The sequence below is a fragment of the Artemia sp. Qi Xiang Cuo genome, chromosome 18 (genome assembly GCF_049724085.1).
Source record: "Artemia sp. Qi Xiang Cuo chromosome 18, ASM4972408v1, whole genome shotgun sequence".
Lineage (NCBI taxonomy): Eukaryota > Metazoa > Arthropoda > Branchiopoda > Anostraca > Artemiidae > Artemia > Artemia sp. Qi Xiang Cuo.
The window spans coordinates 53,412,798-53,434,818 of record NC_142811.1 but is presented as its reverse complement, the minus strand read 5'-3'; the positions used below and the strand labels follow the sequence as shown (position 1 = coordinate 53,434,818).

The window sequence follows — 22,021 nt, the reverse complement described above, 5'->3', positions numbered from 1 at the left end:
TAAATTTTTCCTGCAGATGATTTAGCTTTGCCTGTTTCATATGATAAGTGGTTTGAATTTGGAAAAAAAATGTCGAACGAAATAAATTTTGGAATTTTGGAATTTTGGAAATAAAATTTTGGAAAGTTTAGACCATAAATCTTCAATGTTTTCCCGGGTTCTCGCCTCCTTAACACTCATAATTGAATCTCCTGTGGAATACCTTTACATCACCAGCCCCCTAAATACATATATACGTGTATATAGTATCAGGAGACCGATTTTCGATCGGACCAGGAGCTTCGATCGGTCCGTCAACTCAATCCGTTCTATGTGGGACGCAATCACCCCTGAGAAAAAATGACCTAAGTTGCTCTTGAAATACATATTAATGTGACGCTTAAAGGGAGTAGATAGATAGATAGATAACACATGGACGCGTTTCTAAAAAAAAAACTTGACATTTAAAAAATTGTGAGGAAAATCGTAAAAACCGCATAACAGATAAAAAGAAGATAAAAATAAGACAAAACTGATGAAGTCAGAAAATGGGGGATCAATAAAAGAAATTTATTAGTCATATCCTTTTCAACTTAGGACAAGATAAGTCTGCGAACCAAGATTAGAATAGTCGAAAGGCTACGGTAATGACAGCGGTCGAATATGAAAATGAAGCATGGGCGCTCAGAAAACGGAGGAAGATTTGCTACATATTTTCCAGAGAAATTGCCTACGGGTTGCTTTGGGTATGCAGTCACTGGCCATATTTCAAACAGTAGGCTGTACGAAAAGTGTGGTTCAATCCCGCTTTCTAGGGCAATAATGACAGAAACACTGAGATGGCTAGGGCACGTTCTGCGGAGGACAAATTGGCAGATTGTCCTTTTCGGCCAACCGTCTAGGTCTAAAAGTCAAGCAGATCGTCCACGATTAAAAGGGGAAGATTTCGTAAAGAAAGATTTAAGAGAAATGGAAACTTCCTGTGAAGTGTACGTAGCTGTGTTGGCCTCAGGGGGCTTGGTTCTGCAGTGAGTTGTTAGTAGTAGTAGTGCATCCTTTTCAATGTTTGAATTCAAATTTCGGTTAAATAACTTAGTCTCCCCTGATGAGCTTCGGTGGATGTGCCTTTTAGTTGTTACGTTTCCTAAGAGTGCGTATTTTGGAGTAATTTTCCCTGTTTCGGACTGAAGAGGTGAGTGGGTAGGGCCAGGTTTAGGTGTCAAGGGAACCAAGCTTCGTATAGCTTTTACAAAGATAAGTATTCGAGGAAAAGTAAAACTTCTGCGAATTGGATTTATTTCTGATGATTATTTTTGTGGGAATTTATTTTTATCCGAAAGTACCAAATTATCTACAAGAGACTGTTATTTTCTTTTAACCAAGAAGATTATAATCCTTCACAATTGTATGTCTAAAAAAAAAAAAAAAAAAAAATTCGTTAGTATTGTTTTCATGCTGGAGGTATAAAAAATGAAAAACAGTTATTATTGTTTTGATTAATCAAAAGAAAACCTGATAGAAGCAAAACGGAGTCTATTTTGGACTCCAACTGCTGTTTACAGAAGAAGAAGAAGGCTGAAAAATCTTCAAGTTAAATATCTTTTGATTATCTCACTATGAGTAGCATCAGGAATAAAAAAAAATTCAAGGCTATAGAATATTACCTTCCTAAGTTCAGAACAAATGTAGTCAACTTTATTTGGCGTCCATGTCTTTTTCGACATTTGAGAACTGAATTCTGCATAAGATACGTCTTCTCCTCTGAAACAAAGAAATGATTATTTTTTCCCATTTATTATCATCTTTTGGTTAATAGCAAATCAATTAATAGATAATTGGCAAATCCTATGCTAAACACTAGAAAAAAGCAACTCACTAACTACATTTATACAGATACAGAAAATCTACTCACGGTTAAAACCAAGAGGGTACACAGAAATTCCATACGAGGAAGGGGGTAAATTTTTCTTGGGGGAGGGGCACAAATTTGTGAGAAAAACGAATCATCATAGCAAAAAGACGCCCAAGGTGTACACAGAAGCGCAGTTAGACTTATAAATAACATACATTTTAATTGGTTGTAAGAGGGTGGTATAACTTTTTTCTGTCCTTTTTATTTGCCGGGTCTTTGGAGCCCCCTGCTTCCCAATTTGAGTTGATTAATAGTAACAGTTTTTTTAGCAAATAAATATTATATGACATCATATGTGACATCATATAGTAGCATATATGACATCATATGCTACTAAATTATGCCAATTGGTGTTATACAGAGCTGTCAATAATTATAGTATACAAAGCTATATCCGATAATTGTTCGGAAAATCAAAGAAATTATACAAAAAAATTCTAAAACGTAACATTTTTTGGAAAGGGGTGGGAGAGAGATAGGCCCAGAGCCCCCACCTATACGCCTGATTTAGACTATTCTTTCAAGAACCAAAAAAGCATTTACATACGTCAAAAATATCATAAGTACAAAAATATCTCCCCGGGGGAGTGGTGGATCCCCGGGGGAGTGGTGGATCCACCCCTCCCCGTCTCCCCGGGGAGGGGTGGATCGAGATCAAGAAGAAGTATTCCTTCTGTTTTTCCCCACTCTTTCAAAACTGAAGGGTCCTATGGGCCCATGTTGAAGGAAATTGATCCTCCCTTGTGCGGAGGTATAGAGGTTTTAACTTTGAGGTAGCAAAAACAGGCACGCACATACGAATCTGGGCTCACCCTTTGGCAATATCAAGATTTTGGCAAACATTTAAAATAATTTAAATATATTTACAATATATTTTTCTTAAATTGGCATATTCGCTTATTTTTGGCACTTTTCAAAAGTTGATCCCCTCCCCTGCGTACGAGCCTTATCCAAAATATAATTTCCTTTCAAACTTACTTTTTAGAAATAAAGACGTCTTTTATACATCCAACTTTTCCTATCTCGAAAGCATTAGTAATGGATTTGAAACTTCCCCTATATCCAAAAGTACCAGTCCTAGATTCTACATTCTCTTTCCTTTACAACCCAACAAAATTATTTATTTAATTTTTATTTAGCCAGTTCAAGTTTTTTGGAATTGAGCCTCCGAAAGTCTTTATCTTCTGAATTGTTGCAAATATGAGACTCAGGCTTATTAAAAAAAAAAAAAAAAAAAAAAAAAAAAAAAAAAAAAAAAAAAAAAAAAAATATTGCCAATAAGATTTATTTTGTTTTCTCCCTCGTCGCTATTAATGCTAGTCTCCTTATAAACAACTTTTCAATTTCTATGATCTCTTTAGAACTTGCTAACAGATCAACTCAATTATCATTAATTTGGTTTTGATGAAAAATTAAATTATGGGGCGGAAGATTATAAATTATATTGTGGTGAGAAGGATCAAATGAATATTCTGCATCTGCTGAATCAAAAGTTTCCAGTTTTTTTTGATTCAAATGCTGTGAGCTTGCTAAATAAAATTGACAATAAAAAAAACCTTGGGGCCAGCGTTGCCAACTCTTTGAAGTAAACAGTTCTCGTTTTCCGACTAAAATTGTACCGCGGGAGAATAATTTGTACCATCTGAATAGCAGGTTAGAAATTTGTCGTAAGAAGAAAACAAATTTTCGATAAACTAAAACTTGAACAAATATCTGAGAAAGAAAGGAGGTAGTAAAACCAAGATGTACAAGAAAATTTATATTTTGCCAAAAAAAACGTACCAAATGGCACCAAAAAACTTACTGCGCGGGCAACGCTTTTCGATAGTACTTATTTTTATCAATCAGACTATTTTGAAAGATCTTTGACCTGTTTTAATTCTAAAAAAAGATTAGATAGCTTAAAAAAGATTGAATAAACAAGTTGTTTGCAGGGGAGTCAATTCGCAAAAATGTAGGCCAGAGGTAAAATGTATTTCCCAAATCTAGGAGAAGGGCACTTCTATTGTTTTTGAATTGAAACAATTCAATTCAACTGAAAAAATTTGGATTTTTTCAATTGAAACGCCAAAAAAGGGATTTTCAATATCAATTTCAGAAGAAATATTTTGAAAATCCAGAGGAGCAGATAAAGACCCTCTCCTCACAATTGATGTGCCTGATTGTTTTATCTTGTCAGAGCCTCAAACCGAAGATAACCTCAGACGTACAAAATATAGTACAGTGGTTTCCCTGTCTTCGGCATATGTGTGATTGCCATAATCATAGGGAGCGCAATAGCACTGCCTAAATAAATAGCGATGTGGGCAATTTTTTTTTCTTTTTTTTTTTTTTTTTAGACCAGGATGATCCGTACAGAATGAGTTGTCGTAGAAATTTCGAAAGGGGCTCATTCGATTGGAAATTGGAAGGACTAGTGCCCATTTTAATGATTGAAAACAATTGGAGGGCGACCCCCTCCCCCCCCACCCAGATTGCTTTGATTGATTTTTTCTCAAAGACTGACTCTTTTCTCTTTCTTATGAGCTTTCCATACTGGTTAGCAATCTACAGAGGGTCTTCTTGTAAAAAAAAGAGCTAGGGGCATTTCATCGTTGCTAATCTCACTACAAAACAAATGAATTTCTAGATAAACAAAAATTGCTTACTGTAAATCTGTAATAAATTGACAGAGCCAGGATTGTTCAGCGATCTTTTCAACAAACATCTCCATTTCGCCAATGAATTTCTCGGGATTGTGATCAACAAGAAAGTTTAAATTGATTCGGTGCCTCCTCATTGTGACAAACGCTGAACGATAGTCTGAACTGAAAAAAATCACTCAAAATTTAAGTTACCATCTAATATTTAAACATATATTAAACATAACATTAAACACATATTAAACATAAATACATATTAAACTCTTAGCACTCCACATCGCACATTTTACATTAGCTTATAAGAAACATTACGAAATTGCTGCGTGACCAGCAACATTAACATTACGTGACCAGTACATTAAGTAATGGATGAGGAAAGAGCGGAAACGAAATTATTAAATTAGCATATTTAAACATATGCCCAGTATAGTCAAGTTACTTGAAGAAATACTTACTTATTACTAGGCGAAGTGGTACATACAGGTATGTAATTAGGATAGGTTAAGAGAAAACAGAGATGTGAATCCTCATTGATAAGTGAATACTAATGGATATTTAAATCTAAGGTACTTGTCTATTATATAAAACACGCTCGAGAAGTGAAGTTTGGTGACAATAAAATATGATGAAAATAGAAAAGTTCATTAGCAAAATTGTGAGGGTCATTTTTAAATTATTTAATTGGGAGCTTCGGCGTCGGCTGACCGTCTCAAAGAGAAAGAAAAGCTCATTATATACGCGATTCTTGACCTAGTTCATTTTAGTTGATCATTAACGCGATTCTTCAGGACACCGGTTAGTTTGCTTTGGCTAGTGATAGAATATAGTATCTCACCATTAATGTTCAAGAATCATTTCAGATTGTTGGAAGGGCTACAACACAACTGAGCTGGAACAAGCAGGTTTCACTCTTTTGTAAGTGAACCACAAAAATAATTTTGTCGACCCAGCGGAACCTCGACCCAAAAAGTAGATAGAATGTGGGGCTCCACAAATTGGAGGAACAAACGGCACCGAGGTAAATCCCGCCATTATTTACATTCATACTTAGTAGAGTACATGTGGCGGGCGGCAGTAAAGGCTGAGCTAGTTTTAACGCGATTCTTGAGGACATTTCTGCGTTCTGGGACCATATTTCCAAGTTGTAGTTTTCACAATGTTGCTAATAAAGTATTCAATTTTCATCATATTTTCTTTTTTTTTCATTAGGTTAAATATGCTTGGTTAGGTTAAAATAGGTTTGTTTAGGTTACGTATATAGTATATGATATGCTTTACCCCCTGCCCCCCCTCCCCTAATGTGCAAATATATCCGTCCCTGATTGAGGTGCAACTAGAATAGGCAAGGAGTTGAGGAGATATTAAAGTAATATCTTAGATAATTTCACCAAATTTAATAGGTAAGGATAGGGGTAAGGAGGTGCAACTAGAATAGGTAAAGAGTTAAGGAGATAATCAAGTTATATCTTAGACATTTTCATCAAATTTATCAGGTAAGGAGATGGGTAATAAGGTGCAACTCCTTACCCATCTCCTTAATGACCTAAATTTAATAGGTCAGGAGAAAGGCAAAGGAGGTGAAACTAGAACAGGTAAAAATTTAAGGAGATAATCAAGTTATATCTCAAAAGTTTTCATTCATCAAATTTATTAGGTACAGAAGTGCAACTAGAACAGGCAAGGAATTAAGGAGATATTAAAGTTATATCTTAGATATTTTTATCAAATAAATTAGGTAAGGAGGTGCAACTATAAGGGGCCAGGATTTAAGGATACAGCAATTCAAGTTACATCTTAGATATTTTCATCAAATTCATTAGGTAAGGAGATGGGTAGGGAAGTACAGACAAAATAGGTAAGGAGATAACGGACTTGTTAGCCGTTATGAGTACGTAAATCCTAACGAATACGTAAAAACATATGTATATCATGAATTGGAATATTTAAACACAGCTCAAGTACATTCAGGTACCATTTTGAATATCTTAACCAACCTTAGTATTCCTAAACCCGTTCTAGTTGCTACTAATTTTTTCCCCTCCTTATTTTGAAGGTGATTTCAATCATTAATAGTACACAATGATTATTTTAAGTTCGTTGTGTGTAGCATATTATGTTAGGACATCGCATAGGTAGCATCACATATCAATAAATCAACGTTATTATTATTAAGAAACTATACCAAAACTATGGTTCCACCTTACTTCCTAGGTCTATAACGAAAGAAAGGTTAAAATGGCTAGGTTACATTTTAGGAATAGGTTGTCAAACACTGTGCTTTTGGCAATCCCGTCTGTGGGCAAACGATGAGCAGAAAGTCCTCGAATGATTTAGAGGAGGTTATTAAAAGCAATTTAAAGGGAAAAGGAGACTAGGGTTGAGGAGGAGTGTGAAGATCTGTGAGGCTTATCGGGGCCCGGTACTGCTAACAGCTGTTAGTAGTAGTCGTACCAGTAGTGTAACGAACTATATTACATTAATTACTAAAAATTGTTTGATCAATTTATTACTCAGACAGGTCACCGTTATCTTTCCGCTTCGTCTTCTTCATTGAGCCCCAGGACAGCTGTATCTCTTAGCAGAAATTTGCAGAGCATGGGGGTGGGGAGCTGCAGAACTAAGCCCCATACCTAACGCAATGATAATTTAAGATTATCATCATATTTTTATAACATACAATAAATGACTTCATTAACATGGTGATTATGCAAACACCATGTTTATCAGTTTATCAACATAAGTCTCTTATCTTAACCACGAAGATACAACATTATTGTAGTAGCAAACAACTCTTTCTATTTATTTATTTGCTTTTATCTATTTATTTATTACTCAACGGTCTTCGCATAAATTTAGTTGCCTTAGACCATAGTTCCTTTTCGGCCTTCACAACCACCCACAGTATCAAGAAGGAGCCACAAAATCCATTGAGACTGGACAGCCGTTTGAAAGTTTGACAAATTGTTGCTGTCCACCTGTGGATATTTCTTGATCTACGACTATAACATGATTTTTGTAGCTGCCAAGATATTGCAGCATTTGGGACACATGAAATAAGAAAAATCCTTGCGTTTCACCAGTAATGCACTCCATAATCCGCGAACAAATTCACTTTTACAAAGTCGTTCCACTTTAACAAAGAACCCCCTGCTTACACCCACGAAATTTTCTACTGAAAGATATAGAAAAAGTTTGGTCCAGTATATGTTATTCAAGTGAATCCTCTGCCCCCTCACCCAATCCTCATTTACCTTCCAGTTATTTAATATTTTTCTGGAAATTTTTTAGCTGTCTATATAGCCTCTCTCTCTTTTTCATTTTTTTCACTTAATTTTGTTTTGTATTTTTTAGTCCCGATACTGAATTTTATATTTTTATTTCGTTTATCCCCTTTCAACCCTGCGAGTTTATCTCCATTCAACATTTTTTTAAAACTTCCTTCACTTTTTGAAAATTTCTTTGTTTCTGAATAGCCCTTATATAGTGGCTTGTTTTTTTTCTTCTTGTTCTTTTTTTGTGTTTGACGACTTGGCAGTGTAATCGGCCCACCTGGGCTTGGGATAAAAAAATTTCAGAAATCAATCTTATATTGTCCTTCCTGAGAACCGGACATAAGTATCTCCGCCAGGGGACTCTTATGACATTTATTACAAGGGGCTGACCTAATTAATTATATTTCACTTTATGTATATGTAATAAGAGACAACCTATCCATTTATTAGTACAATAAAATGTACATAAGATAAGAACGTAAATGTTTAATGCAAATAAGACTACTTCACGTGAGTAAAAGGGGGGGTACCAGCCCCACGAGTACAATACCCCTTCGAATCCCGATCCGGACACTTTTTTTTAAAACTCCGGAACGTACCACGTGGTTTATGGTTTTCTCAGTGAGAATGAAAAAACAGTATTTTTCTCACTTGAAAAACAGGAACTTTCTCACTTGGAAAACCATAAACCACGTGGTCCTGTCACGAGTAGCACCTGTGCTGTCGACCTCAATTCACCTATCGTGAATCAATAATTCCCCTTAGAAACAACAAATTAATTCTCCTTTCTTGACAGATCAATCAATCAATGACATCATCTGTCAGACTTTAAAAATTTTCGCCTAGAAACGATTCTCCAGGAATAGATCCAAGTCATTAATGTCATTGCCTCGGAAACAACTCTTTTGGTCGAACTCCAAAGGATATTAATAACCAAACGCCATGGAAACAATTCTCCAAGAAACATCTTAGCGATGAATTGTTTTAGCGCGGGAATCAGCTTTCTTATTAATTTGAAATGCATTAGCGCAGAGATGCCAAAAACAAAAGGAACACGCTGAATTACGTTTAGGGATTATTTGGGCGAAACAGTTAGAGACATTTTAAAAGATGATTTTTGAAGAAATTTTGGAAGAGGATTTGAGGGTGAAACTCTGTGGTCGTTATAATACACAAGTTTCATTTGAACAGTGTTGTGAGGTCCTCTACCCCAACCCCAAAGGGTTCCGATCCCCCTACCCCAACCCCGAAGGAAGCCCCCGGTCCTCAAAGGTCCCCCGGGCTCCCAAAGGCCCTCCCCGGGCCCCCCAAAGGCCCATCGAGCTCCCAAAAGACCAACGGGGTCCCAAAGGCCCTCCACCGGTCCCCAAATGTCCCCCAGGCTCCCAACTGGCCCCCGGACCCCCAAAGGCCCTCCCCCGGTCCCCAAAGGTCCCCCGGGCCAGAGAAGCGCCGCCGGGATGCGCCGTAGGCCAGGAAAGCGCCGCAGGATGTGCCGCAGGGATGCGCCGCGGGTCAGGAAAGCGCCGCAGGGGATGCGCCGCAGGGAGGCACCGCAGGATGCGCCGCAGGGGTGCGCCGCAAAAAAAGTAAACTAAAAAGTAAAAATTTCGAATTGTTATCCCCCAAACGCCCTCCTCAGACCCCCAAAGGCCCTCCCCTGGTCCTCAAAGGTCCCCTGGGCTCCCACAAGGCCAACCGGCTCCCCAAGGGTCCCCCAAACACCCTCCCAGGGCCACACAAAGAGTCCCCGCTCCATATTTTTTAATAATTTTTTATGGCTTTATTATATCTTTTCTGAACAAGTTCCATTCATAATGTCATTCCTAAACACATTTTCCAACCTCAAAGAGTCCCCTCCACAATTCGTAAATACTTTCTTGAATTTTTTAACATGGTATTTTTTTAACTTTTTTACGTATCTTAAAATGACATGAAATATGCTTACGGCTCTACCAATCGTACTCTGTAATTGTTCATGGACACGACGTGGCTTTCCCACTGGTACTCTATGGCAGGTTATCGACACTACCTAGTTTATTGCATGCATTAAATCAGTATTTTTTACGCAGTGGAAGGATAAACACACAATTCATATCTGTAAAAAAGTGAGGATGAATTATTCGACGAACGTATGTGCACATGATAAAATCATTGTCGTATTGAATGCAGACAAGGAGAAATCCCTGAACTATGAAACAAGTGCAAGCGGTAACACTATTGGAAATGTATGCATGCGTTGTCATGACAGCAAGAAGTTAGATTTCTTTGGAGTACCCAAGAATTTCAATCGTATAAACGGTGTATATGCAAGAGTAACATTACCAGAGAAATTAGTGCTCAAAGAGAATGCAAACTTAAAAATAATTGTCGATGATCGGGGACAACTCTTTGCTAGAGTTTCTGGTAACACATTACCTGTTGATAAATCCTATCGTCATCTTTCCGGTATTAGCATTTTAAAGAGAACAAGAAGGAGAAGACAAGCATACTCCTGCAATAATGTCATTAATCATATCTTGTCAATATGCCAAAACTGGCATATATGCAAAAATAATGTGACAGTAGCCAGTGAAATCACAGGCAGAATAAAAAGGACATTAGCAGACAATATCATCAATGAATAGAAAGATGAATTGACGGAAAGTGACGCGCAAGTGTACTAATAATGTGTAATAATGTATTTAACGTATTTTTATATTAATATTCTACATGTCATTATTTCATTAAAAATATTTTATGCATTATTTTGTTAAGTGTTCATTATTTTAGGGTATTCTAGAACGTCAAACGTTAAGAATATCTATTAAAAAGGTCAGAGATGAAAGAAAAAGAAATTTTAGAGATAAAGATACTACTAGCAGGCTCAATTTTTCATAGAAGATAGAAAAGTTCAAGATCACTTCTGAATTTTACCAAAGAACACAATTCACTTCTAATTTCACCAGAGAAAATAAAAAGCTTCCACTTCAGTTTTAAGTTCACCAAGACATAAAAAATTTAAAGTTCACTTCTAAATTTTTCTGTAGAAGATAGGAAAAGTTATGTTATGATTATGATTATTTTCCATGGAGATAAAAAGTTTCACTTTAATTCTAAATTTTCTTAAATTCAATTCCGACCTTTCTCAAAGAGTCAAATTTAAAGTTCTATTTCAAATATTTTCCCGGAAGACGAAAAGTTCAACTTCGATTCCGAAATTATCTCAATGAAAATGAAATAAGCTATTGATCATTTCTATTTTAAAAAAATAATAAAAAAAATTTCCCCTTCAGTTCAGATATTTCTCAAACAGATGAAAAAATTTAAAATCCTGTTCCAAATTTTTCATAGAAGATAGAAAACTTCAAGTTCTCTTCTGAATTTTACCGAAGAGCACAATTCACTTCTATTTTCACCAGAGAAAATAAAAAGCTTCCACTTCAGTTTTAAGTTCACCAAGACATAAAAAATTTTAAGTTCACTTCTAAATTTTTCTGTAGAAGATAGGAAAAGTTATGCTATGATTATGATTATTTTCCATGAAGATAAAAAGTTTCACTTTAATTCTAAATTATCTTCAATTCAGTTCCAACCTTTCTCAAAGAGTCAAATTTAAAGTTCTGTTCTAGATATTTCCCCGGGAGAAGAAAAGTTCAACTTCGATTCTGAATTTCCTCAATGAAAATGAAATAAGTTATTGATCATTTCTATTTTCCCAAAATAAATATAAAAATTTTCCACTTCAGTTCAGATTTTTCTCAAACAGATGAAAAAATTTAAAATACTGTTCCAAATTTTTCATATAATTTAAAAAAGTTCAAGTTCTCTTCAGAATTTTACCAAAGAACACAATTCAATTCTAATTTCACCAGAGAAAATGAAAGGCCTCCACGTCAGTTTTATGTTCACCAAGACATGAAAAATTTAAAGTTCAGTTCTAAATTTTTCCATAGAAGATGGGAAAAGTTACACTATGATTTGTAATTATTTTCCATGAAGATGAAAAGTTTCACTTTAATTCTAATTTTCTTAAATCCTGAAATGACATGAAATATGCTTACGGCTCTACCAATCGTACTCTGTGCTTGTTCATGGACACGACGCGGCTTTCCCACTGGTACTCTATGGCAGGTTATCGACACTACCTAGTTTACTGCATGCATTAAATCAGTATTTTGTACGCAGTGGAAGGATAAACACACAATTCATATCTGTAAAAACGTGAGGATGAATTATTCGACGAACGTATATGCACATGATATAATCATTGTCGTATTGAATGATGACAAGGAGAAATACCTGAGCTATGAAACGAGTGCAAGCGGTAACACTATTGGAAATGTATGCATGAGTTGTCATGACAGCGAGAAGTTATATTTCTTTGCACTATAGAAATCATTCAAAATTGCTCAAGGTGGATATGCGAGAGTGAGAGCACCAGAGATGATAGTGCTAAAGGAGAATGCCAACTTAAAAATAATTTTCGATGATGGGGGGCAACTCCTTGCTTACAGTTCTGGTAGCACGATACCTATTGATAGATCCTATTCCCATCGTTTTGGTATTACTATTCAAATGAAAGCAAAGCAAAAAAAAAAGGCCTACTGCTGCACTAGTGTAAGAAATCACATCATGTCTACTTGCCAGAACTGCCATCTATGTAAAAATAATATGAGAATAGACAATGAAATCACAGGCAGAATAAAAAGGACATTAGCAGACAATATCATCAATGAATATAAAGATGAATTGACGGAAAGTGAAGCGCAAGTGTACTAAGAATGTGTAATAATGTATTTAACGTATTTTTATATTAATATTCTACATCTCATTATTTCATTAAAAATATGTTTTGGATTCTTTTGTTAATTTTTAATCATTTTAGGGTATTCTAGAGCGTCAACCGTTAATAATATATATTAAAAAGGTCAGAGATGAAATAAAAATTGAAGTGTTAGAGATAAAGATACTACTAGCAGGTTCAATGTTTCATAGAAGATAGAAAAGTTCAAGATCTATTCTGAATTTTACAAAAGAATACAATTCACTTCTAATTTCACCAGAGAAAATAAAAAGCTTCCACTTCAGTTTTAAGTTCACCAAGACTTAAAATATTTAAAGTTCACTTCTAAATTTTTCTGTAGAAGATAGGAAAAGTTATGCTATGATTGTGATTATTTTCCATGGAGATAAAAAGTTTCACTTTAATTCTAAATTTTCTTAAATTCAATTCCAACCTTTCTCAAAGAGTCAAATTTAAAGTTCCGTTCCAAATAATTTCCCGGGAGAAGAAAAGTTCAACTTCGATTCTGAATTTTCTCAATGAAAATGAAATAAGTTATTGATCATTTCTATTCGCACAAAATAATATAAAAATTTCTAGTTCAATTTAAAATTTTCTCAATGAAGTGGAGAAAAGTTCATGTTCTCTACTGAACTTTAACAAAGAACACAATTCAATTCTAATTTCTACAGAGAAAATAAAAATCTTCCACTTCAGTTCTTTATTTCACAAAAGACATAAAGAAATTTATAGTCCAATTCTAAATTTTTCGGTTGAAAATAGAAAAAGTAATACCATACTTGTGAATATTTTTTCGGAAGATATAAAGTTCTAGTTCAATTTAAAATTTTCTCAAAGAAGTGAAGAAAAGTTCAAGTTCTCTTCTGAACTTTACCAAAGAATACACTTCAATTCCAATTTCTCCAGAGAAAATAAAAATCTTCCACTTCAGTTTTAAGTTCCCCAAAGAAATAAAGAAATTTAAAGTTCTATTCTAAATTTTTAGATGGAAGATAGAAAAAGTAATACTATGACTGCGATTGTTTTCCATAAAGATCAAAAGTTTCACATTATTTATAATTTTTCTTAAATTCAGTTCTGATTTTTCTCAAAGAGATGAAAAATTTAAAGTTCTGTTCCAAATTTTTCATAGAAGATAGAAAAAGTTATACATTGATTGTGAATATTCAACATGAAGATAAGGAACTCCATTTTAATTCTGAGTTTTCTCGAAGAAGTGCAAATTGTTCAAGTTCTCTTCTGAATTTTCTTAAAGAAGAGAAAAAGTTAACTCAATTCTGAATTTTACCAAAGAAAATGAAAAAACCTTCCACTTCAGTTCTTAAATTCTCAAAGACATAAAAAATTTAAAGTCTAGTTCTAAATTTTTCCGTAGAAGATAGGACAAGTTATACTATGATTGCAATTATTTTCCAGTGAAGATAAAAAGTTTCACTTTAATTCTAATTTTCTTAAGTTCACTACCGATTTTTTGCAAAGAGATGAAAATTTAAAGTTCTATTCCAAATTTTTCATAGAAGATAAAAATATTAATACTATGACTACTATTGTTATCCAAGAAGATCAAAAGTTTCACATTATTTAGAATTTTTCCTAAATTCAGTTCTGATTTTTCTCAAAGAGATGAAAAATTTGAAGTTCTGTTCACAATTTTTTATATAAGATAAAAAAAGTTATACATTGATTGTGAATATTCAACATGAAGATAAGGAACTCCAATTTAATTCTGAGTTTTCTCGAAGAAGTGCAAATTGTTCAAGTTCTCTTCTGAATTTTCTTAAAGAAGAAAAAAAAGTTAACTCAATTCTGAATTTTACCAATGAAAATGAAAAAACCTTCCACTTCAGTTCTTAATTTCTCAAAGACATAAAAAATTTAAAGTCCAGTTCTAAATTTTTCTGTAGAAGATAGGAAAAGTTATACTATGATTATGATTATTTTCCAGTGAAGATAAAAGTTTCACTTTAATTCTAATTTTCTTAAGTTCACTACCGATTTTTTGCAAAGAGATGAAAAATTTAAAGTTCTTTTCCAAATTTTTCATAGAAGATAGAAAAAGTTATACTTTGATTTGAATATTCGACATGAAGATAAGGAGCAATACTTTAATTCTGAATTTTCTCAAAGAAGTGCAAAATGTTCAAGTTCTCTTCTGAATTTTCTTAAAGAAGTGAAAAAAGTTAGCTCAATTCTGAATTTTACCAATGAAATGAAAAAAGCTTCCACTTCAGTTCTTAATTCCTCAAAGACATAAAAAATTCAAAGTTCTCTTCTAATTTTTCCAAGAAAATAAAGACTCCACTTCAGTTCTGTTTTTTTTTCACAAAGAGATGAAAAATTTAAAGTTCTTTTCTAATTTTAAATTAAATTTTAGCTCCTTTTGTCACATGGATTTACCCATCAAATTTTTAAATTAGAAAATGAGTGACTCGTTCTATTATTAAAGACAATCGTTCAAACTAATTCATCTAACCTTCAAAACAATAGGTTAGGTTAGGTATAAATAAAGATTAATAAATAAATAGAAACATTCCTACATGTTTAAGTTAGGTTAGGTTAGGTTAACTTATCATGAGTGCTCATGATAGGTTAACCTAACCTTTTCCGGCAAGTATGGTTAGGTTAGGTTAGACTAGATTAAGCTAGGTTAGATTAGACTAGGTTAGGTTAGCCTACGTACGCTTCACTTAGGTTAGCTTAGGTTAGGTGAGAGACATGCAAAAAGTTAGGTGTATGATTAGGTTAGGTTAGATTAAGTTAGGTTGGGTTAAGTTAGGTTAGGCTAGGTCAGCCTACGTACGCGCGCGTACGTAGGCTAACCTAGCCTAACCTAACTTAATCTAACCTAACCTAACCTAATCATACACCTAACTTTTTGCATGTCTCTCACCTAACCTAAGCTAACCTAAGTGAAGCGTACGTAGGCTAATCGAACCGAACCGAGTCTAAGCTAACCGAGCTTAATCGAGTCTAACCTAACCATCCTCACCGGAAAAGATTAGTTTAACCTATTACTCATGATATGTTAACCTAACCTAACTTAACTTAAACATGTAGGACTGTTTCTATTTATTTATTAATATTTATTTATACGTAACCTATTGTTTTGAAGGTTAGATGAACGAGTTTGAACGATTGTCTTTAATAATAGAACGAGTCACTCATTTTCTAATTTGAAAATTTGATGGGTAAATCCATGTGACAAAAGGAGCTAAAATTTAATTTAAAATTAGAAAAGAACTTTAAATTTTTCATCTCTTTGAGAAAAAAAACAGAACTGAAGTGGAGCCTTTTTATTTTCTTGGAAAAATTAGAAGAGAACTTTGAATTTTTTTGTCTTTGTGTAATTATAAAGTCAAGTTAAATATATTTTAGTTTCATTCTTAAAATTCAGAATTAAGATAAATATTTTCTCTTATTTAATAAATTACAGAGTATAACTTGAACGTTTTTCAAGTCTTAGACGAATTTAAGAATTAAAGTATTGATCATAATATTAAAGTAGAACATTAATATAAGATTATAGCCTTTTCTATCTTCTATGAAACTTTTGTAAAAGAACTTTAAATTTTTCATCTATTTGAAAGCAATCTTTAGTTAACTTATGAAAATTAGAATACAAGTGAAAGCTATTATCGTTACGGGAAAATAATCACAAACAGGGTACAAATTGTTCTCTCTTCGACGAAAAAAATTTGAAATGAAGTTTCAATTTTTCATATTTTTGAGAAGTTAAAAACTGACGTGAAAGGTTTTTTCATTTTCATTGGTAAAATTCAGAATCGAGTTAACTTTTTTCTCTTCTTTAAGAAAATTCAGAAGAGAACTTTAACAACTTGCACTTCTTCGAGAAAACTCAGAATTAAATTGGAGTTCCTTATCTTCATGTTGAATATTCACAATCAATGTATAACTTTTTCTATCTTCTATGAAAAATTTTGAACATAACTTTAAATTTTTAATCTCTTTGAGAAAAATCAGAACTGAATTTAGGAAAAATTATAAATAATTTGAAACTTTTGATCTTCATGGAAAACAATCGTAGTCATAATATTACTTTTTCTATCTTATATGAAAATTTTGGAACAGACCTTTAAATTTTTCATCTCTTTGCAAAAAATCGGTAGTGAACTTAAGAAAATTAGAATTAAAGTGAAACTTTTTATCTTCACTGGAAAATAATCACAATCATAGTATAACTTTTCCTATCTTCTACGGAAAAATTTAGAACTGGACTTTAAATTTTTTTATGTCTTTGAGAAATTAAGAACTGAAGTGGAAGGTTTTTGTCATTTTCATTGGTAAAATTCAGAATTGAGTTAACTTTTTTCTCTTCTTTAAGAAAATTCAGAAGAGAACTTGAACAATTTGCACTTCTTCGAGAAAACTCAGAATTAAATTGGAGTTCCTTATCTTCATGTTGAATATTCACAATCAATGTATGACTTTTTCTATCTTCTATGAAAAATTTGGAACAGAACTTTAAATTTTTCATCTCTTTGAGAAAAATCAGAACTGAATTTAAGAAAAATTATAAATAATGTGAAACTTTTGATCTTCATGGAAAACGATCGCAGTCATAGTATTACTTTTTCTATCTTCCATCTAAAAATTTAGAATAGAACTTTAAATTCCTTTATTTCTTTGGGGAACTTAAAACTGAAGTGGAAGATTTTTATTTTCTCTAGAGAAATTAGAATTGAGGTTTATTCTTTGGTAAAGTTCAGAAGAGAACTTGAACTTTTCTTCACTTCGTTGAGAAAATTTTAAATTGAACTAGAACTTTGTATCTTACGGGAAAATATTCACAAGTATGGTATTACTTTTTCTATCTTCCACCGAAAAATTTAGAATTGGACTATAAATTTCTTTATGTCTTTTGTGAAATAAAGAACTGAAGTGGAAGATTTTTATTTTCTCTGTAGAAATTAGAATTGAATTGTGTTCTTTGGTAAAGTTCAGTAGAGAATATGAACTTTTCTCCTCTTCATTGAGAAAATTTTAAATTGAACTAGAAATTTTTATATTATTTTGTGCGAATAGAAATGATCAATAACTTATTTCATTTTCATTGAGAAAATTCAGAATCGAAGTTGAACTTTTCTTCTCCCGGGGAATTATTTGGAACGGAACTTTAAATTTAACTCTTTGAGAAAGGTCGGAATTGAATTTAAGAAAATTTAGAATTAAAGTGAAACTTTTTATCTCCATGGAAAATAATCATAATCATAGTATAACTTTTCCTATCTTCTACAGAAAAATTTAGAAGTGAACTTTAAATTTTTTAAGTCTTGGTGAACTTAAAACTGAAGTGGAAGCTTTTTATTTTCTCTGGTGAAATTAGAAATGAATTGTGTTCTTTGGTTAAATTCAGAAGAGATCTTGAAATTTTTTATCTTCTATGAAACATTGAGCCTGCTAGTAGTATCTTTATCTCTAAAAATTCAATTTTTCTTTAATCTCTGACCTTTTTAATAGATATTCTGAACGTTTGACGTTCTAGCATACCCTAAAATAATGAACACTTAACAAAATAATGCATAACATATTTTTAATGAAATAATGAGATGTAGAATATTAATATAAAAATACATTAAATACATTATTACACATTATTAGTACACTTGCGCGTCACTTTCCGTCAATTCATCTTTATATTCATTGATGATATTGTCTGCTAATGTCCTTTTTATTCTGCCTGTGATTTCATTGTCTATTCTCACATTATTTTTACATAGATGGCAGTTCTGGCAGGTAGACATGATATGATTTATTACACTAGTGCAGCAGTAGGCCTTTCTTTTCTTCTTTGCTTTCATTTGAATAGTAATACCAGAACGATGGGAATAGGATCTATCAATAGGTATCGTGCTACCAGAACTGTAAGCAAGGAGTTGTCCCCGATCATCGATAATTATTTTTAAGTTGGCATTCTCCTTTAGCACTATTATCTCTGGTGCTCTCACTCTCGCATATCCACCTTGAGCAATTTTGAATGATTTCGATAGTCCAAAGAAATCTAACTTCTCGCTGTCATGACAACGCATGCATACATTTCCAATAGTGTTACCGCTTGCACTCGTTTCATAGCTCAGGTATTTCTCCTTGTCAGCATTCAATACGACAATGATTTTATCATGTGCACATACGTTCGTCGAATAATTCATCCTCACTTTTTTACAGATATGAATTGTGTGTTTATCCTTCCACTGCGTAAAAAATACTGATTTAATGCATGCAATAAACTAGGTAGTGTCGATAACCTGCCATAGAGTACCAGTGGGAAAGCCGCGTCGTGTCCATGAACAAGCACAGAGTACGATTGGTAGAGCCGTAAGCATATTTCATGTCATTTCAGGATTTAAGAAAATTAGAATTAAAGTGAAACTTTTCATCTTCATGGAAAATAATTACAAATCATAGTGTAACTTTTCCTATCTTCTATGGAAAAATTTAGAACTGAACTTTAAATTTTTTATGTCTTGGTGAACTTAAAACTGACGTGGAAGCTTTTTATTTTCTCTGGTGAAATTAGAATTGAATTGTGTTCTTTGGTAAAACTCTGAAGAGAACTTGAACTTTTTTAACTTCTATGAAAAATTTGGAACAATATTTTAAATTTTTTCATCTGTTTGAGAAAAATCTGAACTGAAGTGGGAAATTTTTATATTTATTTTGGGAAAATAGAAATGATCAATAACTTATTTCGTTTTCATTGAGAAAATTCAGAAATGAAGTTGAACTTTTCTTCTCCCGGGGAAATATTTAGAACAGAACTTTAAATTTGACTCTTTGAGAAAGGTTGGAACTGAATTGAAGATAATTTAGAATTAAAGTGAAACTTTTTATCTTCATGGAAAATAATCACAATCATAGGATAACTTTTCCTATCTTCTACAGAAAAATTTAGAAGTGAACTTTAAATTTTTTATGTCTTGGTGAACTTAAAACTGACGTGGAAGCTTTTTATTTTCTCTGGTGAAATTAGAAATGAATTGTGTTCTTTGGTAAAATTCAGAAGAGATCTTGAACTTTTCTATCTTCTATGAAAAATTTGGAACAGTATTTTAAATTTTTTCATCTGTTTGAGAAAAATCTGAACTGAAGTGGAAAATTTTTTTATTATTTTGGGAAAATAGAAATGATCAATAGCATATTTCATTTTCATTGAGATAATTTCGGAATCGAAGTTGAACTTTTCGTCTTCCGGGACAATATTTGAAATAGAACTTTAAATTTGACTCTTTGAAACAGGTCGGACTTGAATTTAAGAAAATTTAGAATTCAATTGAAACTCTTTATCTCCATGGAAAATAATCATAATCATAACATAACTTTTCCTATCTTCTACAGAAAAATTTAGAAGTGAACTTTAAATTTTTTATGTCTCGGTGAACTTAAAACTGAAGTAGAAGCTTTTTATTTTCTCTGGTGAAATTAGAAGTGAATTGTGTTCTTTGGTAAAATTCAGAAGAGATCTTGAACTTTTCTATCTTCTATGAAACATTGCGCCTGCTAGTAGTATCTTTATCTCTAAAAATTCTTTTTCTTTCATCTCTGACCTTTTCAATAGATATTCTGAACGTTTGACGTTCTAGCATACCCTAAAATAATGAACACTTAACAAGATAATGCATAAAATATTTTTAATGAAATAATGACATGTAGAATATTTATATAAAAATACGTTAAATACATTATTACACATTATTAGTACACTTGCGCTTCACTTTCTGTCAATTCATCTTTATATTCATTGATGATATTGTCTGCTAATGTCCTTTTTATTCTGCCTGTGATTTCACTGTCTACTGTCACATTATTTTTACATAGATGGCAGTTTTGGCATATTGAAAAGATATGATTAATGACATTATTTCAGGAGTATTCCTTGTCTTCTCCTTCTTGTTCTCTATAAAATGCTAATACCGGAAAGATGATGATAGGATTTATCAACAGGTAATGTGTTACCAGAAACCCTAGCAAGGAGTTGTCCCCGATCATCGACAATTATTTTTAAGTTTGCATTGTTTTTGAGCACTAATTTCTCTGGTAATGTTACTCTTGCATATCCACCGTTTACACAATTGAAATTCTTGGGTACTCCAAAGAAATCTAACTTCTCGCTGTCATGACAACGCATGCATACATTTCCAATAGTGTTACCGCTTGCACTCGTTTCATAGCTCAGGTATTTCTCCTTGTCAGCATTCAATACGACAATGATTTTATCATGTGCACATACGTTCGTCGAATAATTCATCCTCACTTTATTACAGATATGAATTGTGTGTTTATCCTTCCACTGCGTAAAAAATACTGATTTAATGCATGCAATAAACTAGGTAGTGTCGATAACCTGCCATAGAGTACCAGTGGGAAAGCCACGTCATGTCCATGAACAAGCACAGAGTACGATTGGTAGAGCCGTAAGCATATTTACTGTAATTTCAATTTACATAAAAGAGTTAAAAAAATGCCATGTTAAAAAATTCAAGTAAGTATTAACGACTTGGGGAGGGGACTCTGTGAGATTGGAAAATGGGTTAAGGAATGACAATATGAATGGAATTTGTTCAGAAAAGATATAATAAAGCCATAAAAAAGTATTTAAAAAAATGGAGAGGGGACTCTTTGTGTGGCCCAGGGTGGGTGTTTGGGGGGCCCTTGGGGAGCCGGTTGGCCTTGTGGGAGCCCGGGGGACCTTTGAGGACCCGGGGATGACCTTTGGGGGTCAGAGAAGGGCGTGTTGGGGATAAAAGTTCGAAATTTTTACTTTTTAGTTTACTTTTTTGCGGCGCACCCCTGCGGCGCTTTCCTGCGGTGCCTCCCTGAGGCGCATCCCCTGCGGCGCTTTCCTGACCCGCGGCGCATCCCTGCGGCACATCCTGCGGCGCTTTCCTGGCCCACGGCGCATCCCGGCGGCGCTTCTCTGGCCCATGGGACCTTTGGGGACCGGGGGAGGGCCTTTGGGACCCCGTTGGTCCTTTGGGAGCTCGATGGGCCTTTGGGGGGCCCGGGGAGGGCCTTTGGGGGTCTGGGGGCTCTTGAGGGCCGGGTGGTCCTTTGGGAGCCCGGGGGACCTTTGAGGACCGGGGCTTCCTTCGGGGTTGGGGTAGGGGGATCGGAACCCTTTGGTCACGTGAGAAAGATTTAAAATTATCACAACAATTTTTATCTTAATTAGACGTAAAACGAGAAATACAAGGAACATACAACAATTATTCGCCCCAATGAAGTTACTTTTTGTCACCGGATGAATTGAACTGAACTTGAATTAAACTTTATTCAACAAAAAACAATACCCAATTTGATCGTTTGACAAGCAGTTATCCAAGAAGAAACAAAGCTCTGAGGACAAACGACTACATACATATATATATATATATATATATATATATATATATATATATATATATATATATATATA

At 33.6% G+C, this 22,021-nt stretch overlaps 1 protein-coding gene across 2 annotated transcripts in view; it reads right to left on the bottom strand.

Moving 5' to 3' along the window:
• The window catches only part of Elp1 (elongator complex protein 1), a 316,851-nt gene that overhangs the window by 68,664 nt on the left and 226,166 nt on the right, over positions 1–22,021 (bottom strand). For both annotated transcript variants that reach the window (XM_089103865.1, XM_089103866.1), the window contains exons 14-15: positions 4,540–4,698; positions 1,644–1,740 (exon numbers count right to left, since the gene is read on the bottom strand). In XM_089103865.1, coding sequence (XP_088959991.1) covers positions 1,644–1,740; positions 4,540–4,698 — 256 coding nt within the window. The remainder of the gene's footprint in view (positions 1–1,643; positions 1,741–4,539; positions 4,699–22,021) is intronic.